Source organism: Elgaria multicarinata, chromosome 18 (genome assembly GCF_023053635.1).
Source record: "Elgaria multicarinata webbii isolate HBS135686 ecotype San Diego chromosome 18, rElgMul1.1.pri, whole genome shotgun sequence".
Lineage (NCBI taxonomy): Eukaryota > Metazoa > Chordata > Lepidosauria > Squamata > Anguidae > Elgaria > Elgaria multicarinata.
Genome location: NC_086188.1, coordinates 26,173,860 through 26,187,382, shown reverse-complemented (window position 1 = coordinate 26,187,382; position 13,523 = coordinate 26,173,860). Strand labels below are relative to the sequence as shown.

At 52.8% G+C, this 13,523-nt stretch overlaps 1 protein-coding gene across 1 annotated transcript in view; it reads right to left on the bottom strand.

Moving 5' to 3' along the window:
* The window catches only part of POLE (DNA polymerase epsilon, catalytic subunit), a 63,458-nt gene that overhangs the window by 5,185 nt on the left and 44,750 nt on the right, over nt 1-13,523 (bottom strand). Inside the window, exons 29-40 of the mRNA XM_063144242.1 lie at nt 12,676-12,819; nt 10,012-10,152; nt 9,295-9,448; nt 9,093-9,199; nt 7,669-7,845; nt 6,382-6,605; nt 5,843-6,063; nt 4,908-5,112; nt 3,494-3,667; nt 1,998-2,123; nt 1,256-1,388; nt 851-1,031 (exon numbers count right to left, since the gene is read on the bottom strand). Coding sequence (XP_063000312.1) covers nt 851-1,031; nt 1,256-1,388; nt 1,998-2,123; nt 3,494-3,667; nt 4,908-5,112; nt 5,843-6,063; nt 6,382-6,605; nt 7,669-7,845; nt 9,093-9,199; nt 9,295-9,448; nt 10,012-10,152; nt 12,676-12,819 — 1,987 coding nt within the window. The remainder of the gene's footprint in view (nt 1-850; nt 1,032-1,255; nt 1,389-1,997; nt 2,124-3,493; nt 3,668-4,907; nt 5,113-5,842; nt 6,064-6,381; nt 6,606-7,668; nt 7,846-9,092; nt 9,200-9,294; nt 9,449-10,011; nt 10,153-12,675; nt 12,820-13,523) is intronic.

The window sequence follows — 13,523 nt, the reverse complement described above, 5'->3', positions numbered from 1 at the left end:
GCCATGCCCTTAATGTCAGTGGACATGGCTTCACCCACCTGACGGCATTTGCTCCCTGGCCCGAGTGTTGCGTGGACCTTCCATCAGGGATCAGGATTCACTGGGCATGGCCTTTCCTAGTTAGGGAAGCCACACTCGCAGCAAAGCTGACCAAGCCTGGCGGAATCGCCCAATTTCTGATTTCACAACGGAGATGGGGGTGGGGGTGGGGCCCCCCTGAGGGGATTCCTCCAGGGGATGGGGCCTTGAGCCTACGTCCTACCCCTGGAGGAACCCCAAGGGGCTGAGCAGGCCAGAGGTTCTGCACTCCTGATCCACCTGCTTCCCCTGGTGTGGGAGAACGGCCAAGCACAGTCTCCTCCATGGTCACAGCTCGCAGGAGTTTTCTCCTGGCCAGGGCCCCGTGCATCTGACCAGCCATAGAGAGAATGCGGAGATTAGTGGGTTGTGTGAGGACTGAGGTTGGGATGGGGGCTCATACAGGGCCTTGGAACTACCCCCTTTTCCGAAGAAGTGAGCAGCACTGAATCACAGAATAGCAGAATTGGAAGGGCCATTGAGTCCAACCCCCTGCTCAATGCAGGAATCCTCCTTAAAGCATACCTGACAAGTGGTTGTCCAGCTGCCTCTTGGGTGTGGGAGAGCCCAGAACATCCCTAAGGAACTGGTTCCATTGTCTTACTGCTCTAACAGTTGGGATGTTTTTCCTGATGTTCAGCCGGAATCTGGCTTCCTGTAACTTGAGCCCGTTATTCCGAGTCCTGCACTCTGGGATGATGGAGAAGAGATCCTGGCCCTCCTCTGTGTGACATTGATGTGGCATTGATGCACAACCCCTCCTCAAGCTTACCAGACACAATCATGAGGAAGTAATTCTGACAGGAGGCTGCCTGGGGCAGGTATTGCATGACGTTCCAGTTGTTCTCCAGCAGCTCCGCTACTCCGTCTTCTCCTGCCCCTTCTTCCTTGTCCTCCTCCTCCTCCTCCCCTTCACTGTCTTCTACATCTCCTGCCTGTTGACTGCTTGTCTTCTGCAACGAGGGGACTAAAGTCAAAGCTGCAACCCACGTGGATCTTGCAGTCACCTTCTCCCCATTCCAAAGGTCCTGACATCAGAACCTCTCTGTGACCTACAGAAGGATTGACATCTCTTTGCCCTGATTCATGCAGAGAGCCAAGTAGAGAGGCCTGCCAGCTCCGTGCCCACCCAGGGGCTCAAAAGCTCCCAAACACCCCTTCTCTGCTGGCGTCTTACCTGCCCGTAGTGGACCTGGGATGGCACTTTGCCCTTGATCCCACCGTAATTGGCTGGGTCCATCCAGAGCAAGAACTCCCAGCAGCGTGAGAAGGAAATGGTCAAAGAGTGGAAGATTTCTTTTGAATGAATGCTGGAAAAAAAAGGATGGCGGTGGCTCAGTGACCCCTAAGAAGTCTTCCAGGGAGGTATCAGAAGGCTTGCGGAAACCAAGGTTAGCAGAAATAATAATAATAAAAAAATCTTAAGAAAAAACTGTGAGGAAGACCCCCCCCAAACTGCCCTATCGGGACTGCACAAGGTTAGTGGGCGTGGAATGCTGACTTCTGTTATATTTAATGGTGACACAGGAACTCAGGGACCTGCTTTATACCGCGCCAGGCCCTTGGTTCATCTAGCCCAGGATTATTGACTTGGGACCTTCTGCATGCCAATATCGCTGAGTTACGGCCTCTCTCTGGCCTCATTCTGGAAACCATGAGGGTGATGTAGCAAATGCACAACCTCCACTGGATCTTACTCTTCTATGCCTCTCCAGGACTCTGGGGCAGGAAAGAAGATCCCAGACTATTAAACAGACTCTACAATGAGAAACACCAGGGCTGTGCTGAAATTCCTCGGAATTCCCTCCTCCAGTGAATTTACGACAGGGAAAGAATCAGAAACTCCATTTTACAGGGCGAGTTAATGGCACCCTGTTGCAGTGAGCTCCATCGGTGGCACTGCACACAGCCAGCCACACCTGTTGGTGATGTACTCCACATAGGCGAGGGCGTCCTCAATGCGGCGTTTCTTGGTGCACAGGATGATGCGGTTGAAGTTGGCGTAAACCACCGAGGAGCCGAGGCGCTTGAATTCCGCCACCAACCTGAGACAGGGAAAAGGAGCAGGGAGGTGAAAAAGGGCTTTAGCAGCGTACAAGCGGGGATTCCCAACAGGGTGTCTGTTGGGGTGTATTTCCAGCCCCTGAAAAAACACTTCCATTCAGGGATCCAGGCCATCGGGAACAGGAGCCCTGGAGCATTGTTTGGGGCTTGCAGAGGGGGTGGGGGTGGGGGTTAGGAGCAATAATGCATTCCGGGACAGCTGCTTGGGTTCCTTCAGCAAGCCCAGCTTTCAAGAGCAGGCCCTGAAGCTGGGCTGCACCCAGGCAGGACTGGCAGGTGCCACCATGTGCTCTGGGAGCGCACCAGAGGCGCCACCTGGTGGGCTGGACTGAAGCTGCAGAAGCTGGTTCCCTCCAGTGCGCTCCCCTCAGTAGAAAGCACATCTTCTTCTTTTGTATGAGGAACCGGGGTGACTCAATCAAACTTGATTTGCAGTAGGCGCAAGGCGAACAAGGACAAATCACTTTCTTCACACAACACGCCTTTAAGGTGCGGAATTCACAGCCTCAAACCCATGAAGGATAGGTGTGGCGTTTCAGGTTTCGATAACTAGGATGAGGAGGGGCAGATTGCAATCACTCCAGGGGCGAACCAAACAGATATTTAACAGAGTTTACTTAACTTTAGAATGTTTGGTAAATGACAGTATTAAGAAAATGATAGACCAAGAACTCTTCACTTTAGGCCACTGTCTCTTGACTAGACCACCAGCAGTTCCTGGTCCCAGTTCTTTTCGTTGAGAGTCTCTGTTGTGGAGGTTCCTGCTTCCTCTAGCTGCTTTCTCTGTTCCTTCCTCCTCTTCCCCACACCGCTGGTCTCCCTGAATGTCCTTCTCGGCTCTCTTCTCCCCACCAACCGCCTTCCCCAACTGGCATTCTGCTCTCCCCTGCCTCCCTTCCACATTCCACGGCCCTTAGAGGCAGGCATTCCATAGGCCTATTACTTATGAGAGCTCAACGGAACCTCCACGCTGGGAGGCGAGATGCCAAGGGCTAAATGCGGGAGGGAAACTACAGGGAAGCCTTCCAGAACCACCTGGCTGGCCACTGCCGGGAACCAAACAGTGCGTTAGAAATGCGATGGGTGGGGATAATGGGAATTGGAGCCCAGCACATTTGGAAGGCGCCAGGTTGGGGACAGCTGCGCCAGGTGGGTCTTTGGTCCCATCCAGCAGGGCAAGTCTTGCACAGAAAGTGAACAAATAGCGCTGAAGGTGCAAGACGGACGGACGCTAGCTTGGGGTGTCACATGTATCCCTGCGACACACGAGGGGACATGTGGCTAAACGGCCCAGCGGCTGTAGGTGTTCCCTCCACCCCTCCCGTCCATCCATCCACCCAGAAAGACTCACTGCAGGAAGAGCTTCTTCATCATGTGGTGCAGCATGCGGTGCAGCGCAGGATCATAGAGCAGGGAGGCCGGAGAGCGCAGCCAGCGGTAGAAATGGATCACCTGGTTGTCGGCGTAGACGTTGTGGTACTGTGTGATCTCCTTCACCCAGCCTACTACCACACTCTTCAAGATCCTGCAAGGGAACAAAAAGGCCTTACTGGCTCAGTTCAGACAACACATGAGTCAGCGCAGTGTGAAAACTCAACGGCGGAGTGTTTAGCGGGTACGCCCCACACGACAGGTTCTAACTCTACCGCTGCGTGACTGTGGGCTCCCGTGGAGTTGGGCACAATCCACTGCGACGTTGGACTGACCCTTCCTCCTCCCTCTCTCCTTCCGATGGTATCCCATCAGCCAGTGCCGCAAAAAACAAAAACAATCCCAGCGGCACTCCTAGGGCGGCACTCGCTCCTTCCGCCACTCTCGCCAGCGAACTCTGTAGCCAGTGGGAAAAGTCAACGCAACGGAGAAGTCCACAGAGCCCTCCACACAACACGCAACACAAGGGCTGTGCAAGGAAGAAGACCAGGTTGCTTACCTGTAACTGTGGTTCTTCCAGTGGTCATCTGTGCATTCACACATATTCATGGGCTCTGCGCCTGCGCTGAGCTCGAACCGGAACTTCTAAAGCGGAGTAGTTTTGGCGGGAACCCCTCCCCCACCGCCTACTCCGCATGTCCACGGGCTCCCGCCTACTCCCTCAGTTCTCTGAGACCACTTCAGGCCCCTAAGCGAGGAAGTAGCCACTTTACAGCGACATCAAAGACACCGACAAAAAGCGGGGACGGTGGGAGGGTTGTGTGAATGAGATAGATATATATATATTTACAGAAAAATAGAAGATAAGAACTATGTACAGAAAAAGAAGCCTCCGCTGAGGTAAGTTTGTCTAACACCAGACGTATCAGAAGAAGTCCGTTAACGAGCGGCCTTGCTAGAAGGCGGTCGAAGAGAACTGAGGGAGTAGGCGGGAACCCGTGGACATGCGTAGTAGACGGTGGGGGAGGGGTTCCCGCCCAAACCACTCCGCTTTAGAAGTTCCGATTCGAGCTCAGCGCAGGCGCAGAGCCCATATGGGTGATGCACAGAGACCACGATGAAGAACTCTCCTCTGCACAGCGTGGATATTCTGCGTGGAGTGTTTCCCCCAAAAACACTCCACCGTTGCGTGGAGTTTTCCCGCCAGGCAACGCATTTCTCAACAGTGGTATAAAAACTCCATCGTGGAATTCCATAACAACCATTGAGAAACGTGTTGGCTGAACTGAGCCGCGACGGAGCCAGAGCGGGCAGGATCTCCTCCTGACTGTCCCGCTGAGGACGGGCGGCTGGGGAGAGCACAGCAGCCCCGAAAGCCAAACCACAAGCCACACCTGAACGTGTTGGAGCAAAGGGCTGCCTCGTCGTAGCTGGCCGGGGCGCTGGCCGCCTGGTTCCCAGTCACCATGTCCTGCAGGGAGGCCTGCGGGATCACGTCAAAGCTGATGCACATGCTGGAGGCCCCCTCCATGTCGTTGACGTGATGGGACTGCAAGATGGTGTTCACAGCAAGGCTCTGGAGGTCCAGTTCCACGCAGACTGCAGAAATCGACAAGAGGGGGCTGGGCTCAGGGGCAGGAAAGGGGAGGGCTTCTAGCCCTCCCCCCACCTTGACGGTCAGCTTCGTTTCTCCCACACAGCACACCGGTCCAACCTGTGGACCTAGGCAAGATCTACACGACTGCGTGAAAACCGTTTATAACACTCGTGACAACTGTTGGGGCCCTGGACACACTCCAGATACAGTTTTCAAAACGCTTTCAGAGTGTCATATCCTGCTCGGTGTAGATCTGGCCCTAGGCACTGTTGGATAGAACAAAGGACAATTTAAAAAACCAACCCCCCAAATACAGCAGAATTGGAAGGGGCCCACAAGGCCATGGAGTCCAACCCCCTGCTCAATGCAGGAATCCACCCTAAAGCATCCGACAGATGGTTGTCCAGCTGCCTCTTGAAGGCCTCTAGGGTGGGAGAGCCCACAACCTCCCTAGGTAACTGAGTCCATTGTCGTACTGCTCTAACAGTCAGGAAGATTTTCCTGATGTCCAGCTGGAATCTGGCTTCCTTTAACTTGAGCCCGTTACTCTGTGTCCTGCACTCTGGGGGGATCGAGAAGAGATCCTGGCCCTCCTCTGTGTGACAACCTTTTAAGTCTTTGAAGAGAGCTATCCTGTCTCCCCTCCATCTTCTCTTCTCCAGGCTAAACATGCCCAGTTCTTTCAGTCTCTCTTTATAGGGCTTTCACTTGAGGGAAATCAGCCCCACTCACCTGTGGAATAGCAGCCTGGGTGATTGATCTCAACGGAGGCCCTCTCGTCAAACTCCATGACGAGGCGGCTGTCATCTGCCTCCTTGCCCCCCAGGTCTGGGCGGGAGGTCGGAGAGATCCACAGGAGGTGATTGTGGCGGTGGAGATGGCGGGAGAAGAACAGGTCAGTGCCAAAGGTGGAGACATCATCGGGGAGGTTCCCAATAGGGATGTGGAAATACCTAGGCAGAAGCGAGGAGGTGGGTGGGTGGGTGACCCTCGAAATCCCAAGGCTTGAAGCAGGAATGTCAGGATCGAAGGGGCCTATCGTTGAATGAGCTACCGGGAACTCAAGGACGAGAGGTGTGCAACATCCACCCGCAGGATTGGCAGGCAGTAAGAGGCCTTTGGATTGGCCAAGCCTGGTAGAAATACAAAGAGACCAGCCTGCATTCTACACTTCAGGCTCCGGCTTCAACCTCTGTCCTCCAGGTTCAGATTTCAGAAGCAGCTGCACCCGGCAAGGCCCCCTCTAGCTTCCCAAAGGCCAACCTGCCCACCTGCTCATGTCAAAGGCCTGAGAGAGGCATGTGTCCAAGGTGAGGTAGTGCCGGATCATGTGCCGGGCGGCGTGGCGTTGCCAGTCCAAGACGCCGTAGTTGATGTCCTCGGCGACCTGGACAGGAACCACCGGGAACTCCTCCAGGACCGGCATGCCGTTCACCAACCTCTTCGAGTCCCAATTGGACTGCACGGCGATGAGGGTGGGGCCCCTGCGCTCGTCCTGAGTCAGAAGAAGGCAGATTCACTCACCACAGGTGGTGGCAGAAGGAAGGACTTGGCCCTCAAGGGAAGAGGAACACAGTACGGCAGCCTGGCCTTCCAGTAGCACGGAGAATCCTGCAGAATCCAACTGACCCTCTGGGCATCACAGCAAGTCAGAGATGGGTTTATTATTTTTATTTATTTGTTACATTTAGATCACGTTTCTCCTGCAAGGAGCCCAAGGTGACTTACCTGATCCTCCTCTCCATCTTATCCTCATCACAACCCTGTGAGGTAGGTCAGGCTGAGAGTCAGTGATTGGCCCGAAGTCACCCAGTGAACTTCATGGCCATGTGGAGACTAGAACCCGGGTCTCCAGAGCCCCAGGCGAACACTCTAACCACTACACCACAATGGCCAGAAACGCGACCACAAGACCAAACCACATGTCACAGAAGAGGTGACCCTTTAGACGGGATCTTGCGTTTGACTTCCCGTCTTCAACAGAGGCCTGCTGATTCCTTCCTAGCAGTGGCAGCATGATTAGCAACCCATCCACCTCTGCTGTTCCCTTCAATTAAAATCAAACCCACCCCCAGCTGCTGTTTGCCCTCCTTGGGTGGGTGGGTGGGGGGAATGTATTTTTATCCTATGTGGGGTCAAGAGCCACCAGAGGGAGGATTCTGAATGGATCAACAACAAAGGAGGGGAAGGGTTATGCCCTGCCTTGTGCAGCTGCTGCAAGCAAACCTATACTCGCCTCTCCTCCCATTCTGCACAGCTATACTTCGTTTAAAAGGAAGCGTCAGGAGACCCTATCACGGATCCTCTATGCAAATGTGGCTTGCTCTTCAGGCATCCTCTTCCCAACACGTTCTGGTGCAAAAGCTTCAAGGAGGGAGAGGAGGGCCCTCCCATGGAGGGACAGGGCCACCAAAGAGGCCACGGCGAGCAGCACAGAGGAGAGCCAGACACTGGAGCACCAGTGCCCCAAATGAGACCCAGCCCTTCCAGAATCCCTCCTGGGAGGCGCTGTGTTGGAGAAGGAATAGCACCACAGCACTGAATCCTCAGCTGATCACCTTGTAAGCCAGCAGGAGGCGCCGGATCGCCCTGTAGACAGCCTTGCAGTCCGTCTCCGCTCGCACCTCAAAGGTGTGCTTATCCGGTGGAAGCAGCTCCTGGCCCACCTTCTCCATCACGGCATTGCGCTCCGATGAGTACATGTTGGTGAGGTTTGGCATCTGGTTGCTCCGTACCTATGCCAAGCACAGCACAGCACTCGGGAGAGGAAATGACATCCTTGCAGGCAAAAGGTCTGACCTGCAGGTATCACCAGATGCTCTAACAGGGTGGAAGGAGCTTAGGCAGGGAGTATAGGAGCGGGAAAGTCCTGCGCTGTACAGCTGCGAAGCTGGCTTTCAAGGGCAAGCCATGGGGCCTGGAGAATAGGGCTGTGCACCCACCCCCCGAAGCAGCCCTGGTTTGGTTCGGGGGTGCTTCGGGCGTTGCCCGACCTGCCTCGGTGCCGAAGTGAGATTCGGGCCCTCCGAGGCTACTCAGCCTTTTCCGGGTGCCAGCTGTGCAGCCGGCACCCAGAAAAGGCTTCCCCAGTCTCCTTACCTGCTGCCTGTGCTGTCTGCCTTCGCTGCCACCTTCTTGCTTCTGGCAGCTTCCGGTGCCGCCGACGCAAATGGCAGGAAGTATATCAGAGGCCCCGCAAGATACTTCCTGTCATTTGCGTCGGCAGCACTGGAAGCTGCCAGAAGCAAGGCAGCGGATGGCAGCAGGTAAGGGACCTGCCGAAGGCTGTCTCTCTCTTTCTCCCCCACTCCATAAGAGCTTGACTCTGGAGAGGAAGAGGCACATTTGGACTGGACTCAGTAAGGAGGCTTCCAGATCGACTCCACCACAAGACGGAAGTGACACATGTGTCCACCCTAAGTTCCAAAAAGCAAGGATGATCAGGGATCTGGAAACAAAGCCCTATGAGGAGAGACTGGATGAACTGGGCATGTTTAGCCTGGAGAAGAGAAGATTGAGGGGAGACATGAGAGCACTCTTCAAAGACTTAAAAGGTTGTCACACAGAGGAGGGCCAGGATCTCTTCTCAATTCTCCCAGAGTGCAGGACATGGAATAATGGGCTCAAGTTAAAGGAAGCCAGATTCCAGCTGGACATCAATGAAAGCAGTTACACCTAGGGAGGTTGTTGGCTCTCCCTGGACAGCTGGACAACATCTGTCAGGGATGCTTTAGGGTGGATTCCTGCATTTATGTGTGTATGTTCTGTGTTTTAGAGTTTTAAATTTTGTATACTTGTTTTTATCTCAATGTTAGAATTTCTGTAAACCGCCCAGAGAGCCCTGGCTATGGGAGCGGTATATAAGTTTAATAAATAAATAATAAATAAATATTGAGCAGGGGGTTGGCCTTGTAGGCCCCTTCCAACTCTGCTATTCTATGATTCTAAGCCCCTCGCAATATTCACCTGCTTCCGAACTTACTGTGTCGAGCACGAAGACAGAGGCTTTGCGCTGAGAAGGGATGAAAAGGCCGAACAGGGCCTTGTTGCCTTGGGAGTGATGATACAGGTAGATGTGCCGGATGCTCCCTATAGACACAGAATGGAGCACCGTATCAGAGCAAGGTATCAGAGCTGCCAGCATTGCAGCATGCAACAGTGTTCTCAGGGTGCCTCCTTCTTACCTGGCTCCAGGTAGCTGAACTGGGCCAGAGAACGCATCTCGAGATGTTCCAGGTCAAAGGTCTCAGCCTCTCGGCCAGTGAGATGCCTCACCAAATGCTTGTTGACCATGCACACACAGCCCAGGCGGATCAAGGCCCGCAGGAGCAATGGCACCTGGGAAAAAGGAACCAACTCTTAAGGGTATATATGACTTAAACCCATGAGCCTCAGCTACTACCCCTTCAACACCAGAGGAGTTGACTCTCAATGCCTAGATCAGCAGATCAGTTGAGATATGTAAAACCAGAAGTTAAATCTTCTGGAATAATTCCAAAATTCCCAGTTAAAAAAGAAAGCTGTAAAAGGCAGGCCTTTTCCTGATTCCTGCCTGGATACAACTATCCACTGATATCAACTAGAATGGAAGGGAAAAAAGCAAAACTATACTTAAGCAACTGTTCTTCTCCTAAGGTACAGTACAGAAATAACTACACAGCTCAGTAATGGTTCAGCCCCAAATGTCGAATTGCCCTCAATAGACGTCCCTCTGTTGCTTCTGGCCAAAGAAGTTTTCAAACAATATGAAAACCTGCAAGAGATGTTTACTAGAGGCAACAGTGGGAGTTGCACAGGCACCCTACAATTGGAGATCCTCTTTCAAATCGCCTTCAGCTCTGCAAAACACCAGAGTATCGCATTCTTAAAAACCCTGTATCAGTCCAGCTCAAGGCAGTTACCTGGGTCTCATACACCCCCTCGATGTCTGGGGCAGAGAGACTGGCGTTGATCTCGTTGATGTGCTCTTGATACATATCCTCGGGCACAGCGTACTCGTACAGGTTGCAAACCAAGTTGGAGCGAGGAAGAATTCTGTTCACCTGCCAAGAGAATGACAAGGACTCAAGCTGCCCACCCCCCCATGCTAATAACACTCGCCCTTCACAACTGGGAGTGGAGATTCTTGCAAAGCTCCCCAGTGTATGGAATCGGCTCAGCCCACAGCTCCAGGCAGAAGAGACAATCCCAGACTTTTTGGCTATCTTGACTAGTTCATGAGAACGGAAGGAGGAGCAGGATGGACAAGGGACCTGCACAAAGTGACCTGGGCTCAGCAGAAGACCGTCACTTAAATAGTGAGGTGGTGGTGGTGGGGGCAGTGAAGGAAGGCTGCTCTTCACCGCCTTCTGTCTGTAGACCAAGCTGCACTTTCTGATTTAGGACTTAACCTTTTAACACAAACGTTTCCTCTCTAGATGACAATACAGAAGCTTCAGAGCAAAAGGCTGAAGGGAGAGTTGAGTGGGGAAGACATTGCAATCAGCACAGCCAATTCACAAAATGGAACCCTCTTGCCAACTGTGTCGAAATTCTGGGCATCTCCCCACGGCTTCACACCCGCTAGGGAGTGCTTGGCAACTTTCAGTTTTATTCTAAGTTGGTTCTGGAGTGCCAAAGACGTTAAGCGCTGAAATGTTTTGTTAAAATTCAAAATAGATAGCCTTTCTTGTGGTCAGGGAACAGGACATAGAGCCCCACACCGCACCTTGCCCAGGGGAAAAGGTGGGGCTCCCCTGGGCCAAACATGCTATGGACAATGTATTGCTACTGGCCAGAACAGCAGCCGTGCATCTACCAACTAAAAATGATCAAGGGGCTGGAGCATCTCCCCTTTGAGGGAAGGTTACAGCAGCTGGGATTGTTTAGCCTGGTCATCCCATGAAGCTGATTGGTGGAAGATTCAGGACCGATAAAAGGAAGGACTTCTTCACACAGCGCATAGTTAAAATTATGGAACTCACTACCACAAGATGTAGTGACGGCCACCAATTTGGATGGCTTTAAAAGTGGGTTGGATAAATTCTTGGAGGCGAAGGCTGTCCATGGCTACTAGACCTGAAGGTTGTGTGCTACCTCCAGTATCAGAGGCAATAAATATGTCAAGAAATACTTTTGTAAGCCGCCATGAGAGCCTTTTTTGGCTGAATGGCGACATAAAAATCCTTAAATAAATAAATAAATAAATAAATAAGCCTGTGTGCACCAGCTTCTGGGGAACATGGGCAGGAGGGTGCTGTTGCACCCTGTCCTGCTTGTTCATCCCTGGCCGACGGCTGGTTGGCCACTGTGTGAACAGAGTGCTGGACTAGATGGATCCTTGGCCTGATCCAGCATCAGGGCTCTTCTGATGTTCTCACCATGCTCTCCAAAATTAAGGCCGGGCATCACCTCCCTCTCCACCCCTCTCATAATCTGCTACCAATGATATGGAACGAAGCGGAAGTGAGGAAAATGCAGGATTGTGATGTCATGACATGAGGCAAGGCATCCCTGAAGGAGAGTGGGGGCATCAACTGAGGACCAAAGTAGAAGTTATGGCAAAACATGAAACTGCTGTTTGGGGAAGCAGGTGCACGTCTGGTTTCCTGGAGTGTTTTATTCAGGGGTGTCAAATTTCTTTCAATCTAAGATCCAAGAGCCTCTCGGGGCCACATTCCAGTGGTGGGCAGGATTGGAGGCAAAAGGGGTGGAGCCAAACTACCCCCCCAAAATACCAACGTATTTTATCTTACAGCTCTTACTGCCAGTCACTGAGCCTTAGGAAAGACACTTCACCCTTTGAGATTGGGGGAACACTGCAAAAACCAGAAAACCACTGTATGGCGTTGGGGGAAAGGGAAAGATGGTCCTGGAGGTAAGGTGTGGGACCCCAGGTAGGCTGGATTTCACCTGCAGGACTGACGTTCAACCCTTCTGTTTATGCCTTGACCAATACTCTGCGGCCCCTCTAAACCAAACTCTCGCCTCCACTTCGTAACACAGGTTTATTAATTCAAGGGAGGATTCTCCCTGCCTGAGGTTCTGGTTCCCCATGCCAGAACTAGTCCAGGAGCTCTGCTCTTCTTGGCGGCCAGTTCCGCTGTTCTCCTAAGAACATCAGAAGAGCCCGGCTGGATCAGACCAAGGGTCCATCTAGTCCAGCACATAACTGTCAGGGCTAGTAGCCATGGATAGCCTTCTCCTCCAGGAATTTATCCAACCCTCCTTCATGGGACACGTGTCAGAAGACCGCCGGCCAGGATTAAATCAACAAATGCCCAATGTGGCTGTTGGCATAACAAAGTCGTTCACAGATCTGGCGCCCTATGAATGCTCTGGTGCCATGAAGCAGGCAGGGGGAGGCTTCTTTCACAGAACTGGAACAAGTCAAGCCAGCAGGAGGAATGATCTCCACCACAAGAAGGAGAACACATCGAGTCCCACATTCTAGAACATGACCCAATTGTGCAACAGAATCCACGATCATCTCCGGATGCCATGCAGGAAAAATGAAGGGCACATTAAGCTGTTCTGCGCACCCCTGCCCACCCCAAGAGCAGAGCCATGGGATCAACACCACACACCTTCCTATAGACAGTGCTCTCTTCTGGTTTAGGAACCCGCTGGTTGACATAGAAGACTCGTGGGATGTTCAGTTTGAGGCAATGCAGGTCGCTCCCAATCACAGCCCACAGCTTGAAGAGGCCTTCCTGGCTGGTCTCAGCGATCTAAGAGAGAAAAGCGAGGCAGGGAGAGTGTCACAGAGGAAAGTAGGGAGCAGCTGGGAAAACAAGGGCGTGGGGTGCACAATGAAGGGGCAGCGCCTGACCTTTTTTCAGCACGGGGAAAACATGGAAGTGGAAGACGGATGAGACAAATGCAGACTAGGATCAAATAGCATTTAAAAATAAGTGGTATTTCAAAATAGATTTCAGCTTAGAGCAGGGGTGCACAGGATTTTGAGCCACAACATAACCCTTTACTAAGATTTGCTCTGCATTTCTTATATTTGGTAACACACTTTTTGGTGTCCCTGAAGGCTATTCCTTCCACTGCTGGGGTTCCCCCGAGCGGCCTTACGACAAGGTGAGAAGCATGGTGCCCAGTCCAGGCTGAGCACTGCTACTCTTGTTCACACGCTCCCCCGCTGCTCCCAACCCCTCCTGCGCAAAAGCCAGGAGGGGAAGGGACGTGCCCCTCTCGGGAATCCCAGAGGAATAGATTGGGACCCCAGGAGGGCCAGATTTGCCCTCCCCCAGCCTGAGGTTCTGAACCCTGCCTCAAAGGGTTCTCAACCCTCCCAACCCTCCCCCTGCCCGGACCTTAAGATCATCCACAGGGGTCCTTCTCCGTGAGCCCCTAGGAGGAGGGCTTTCTCTGCTGTGGCACCCTGGCTGTGGAATAAGCTCCCCAGAGAGGTTTGCTTGGCACC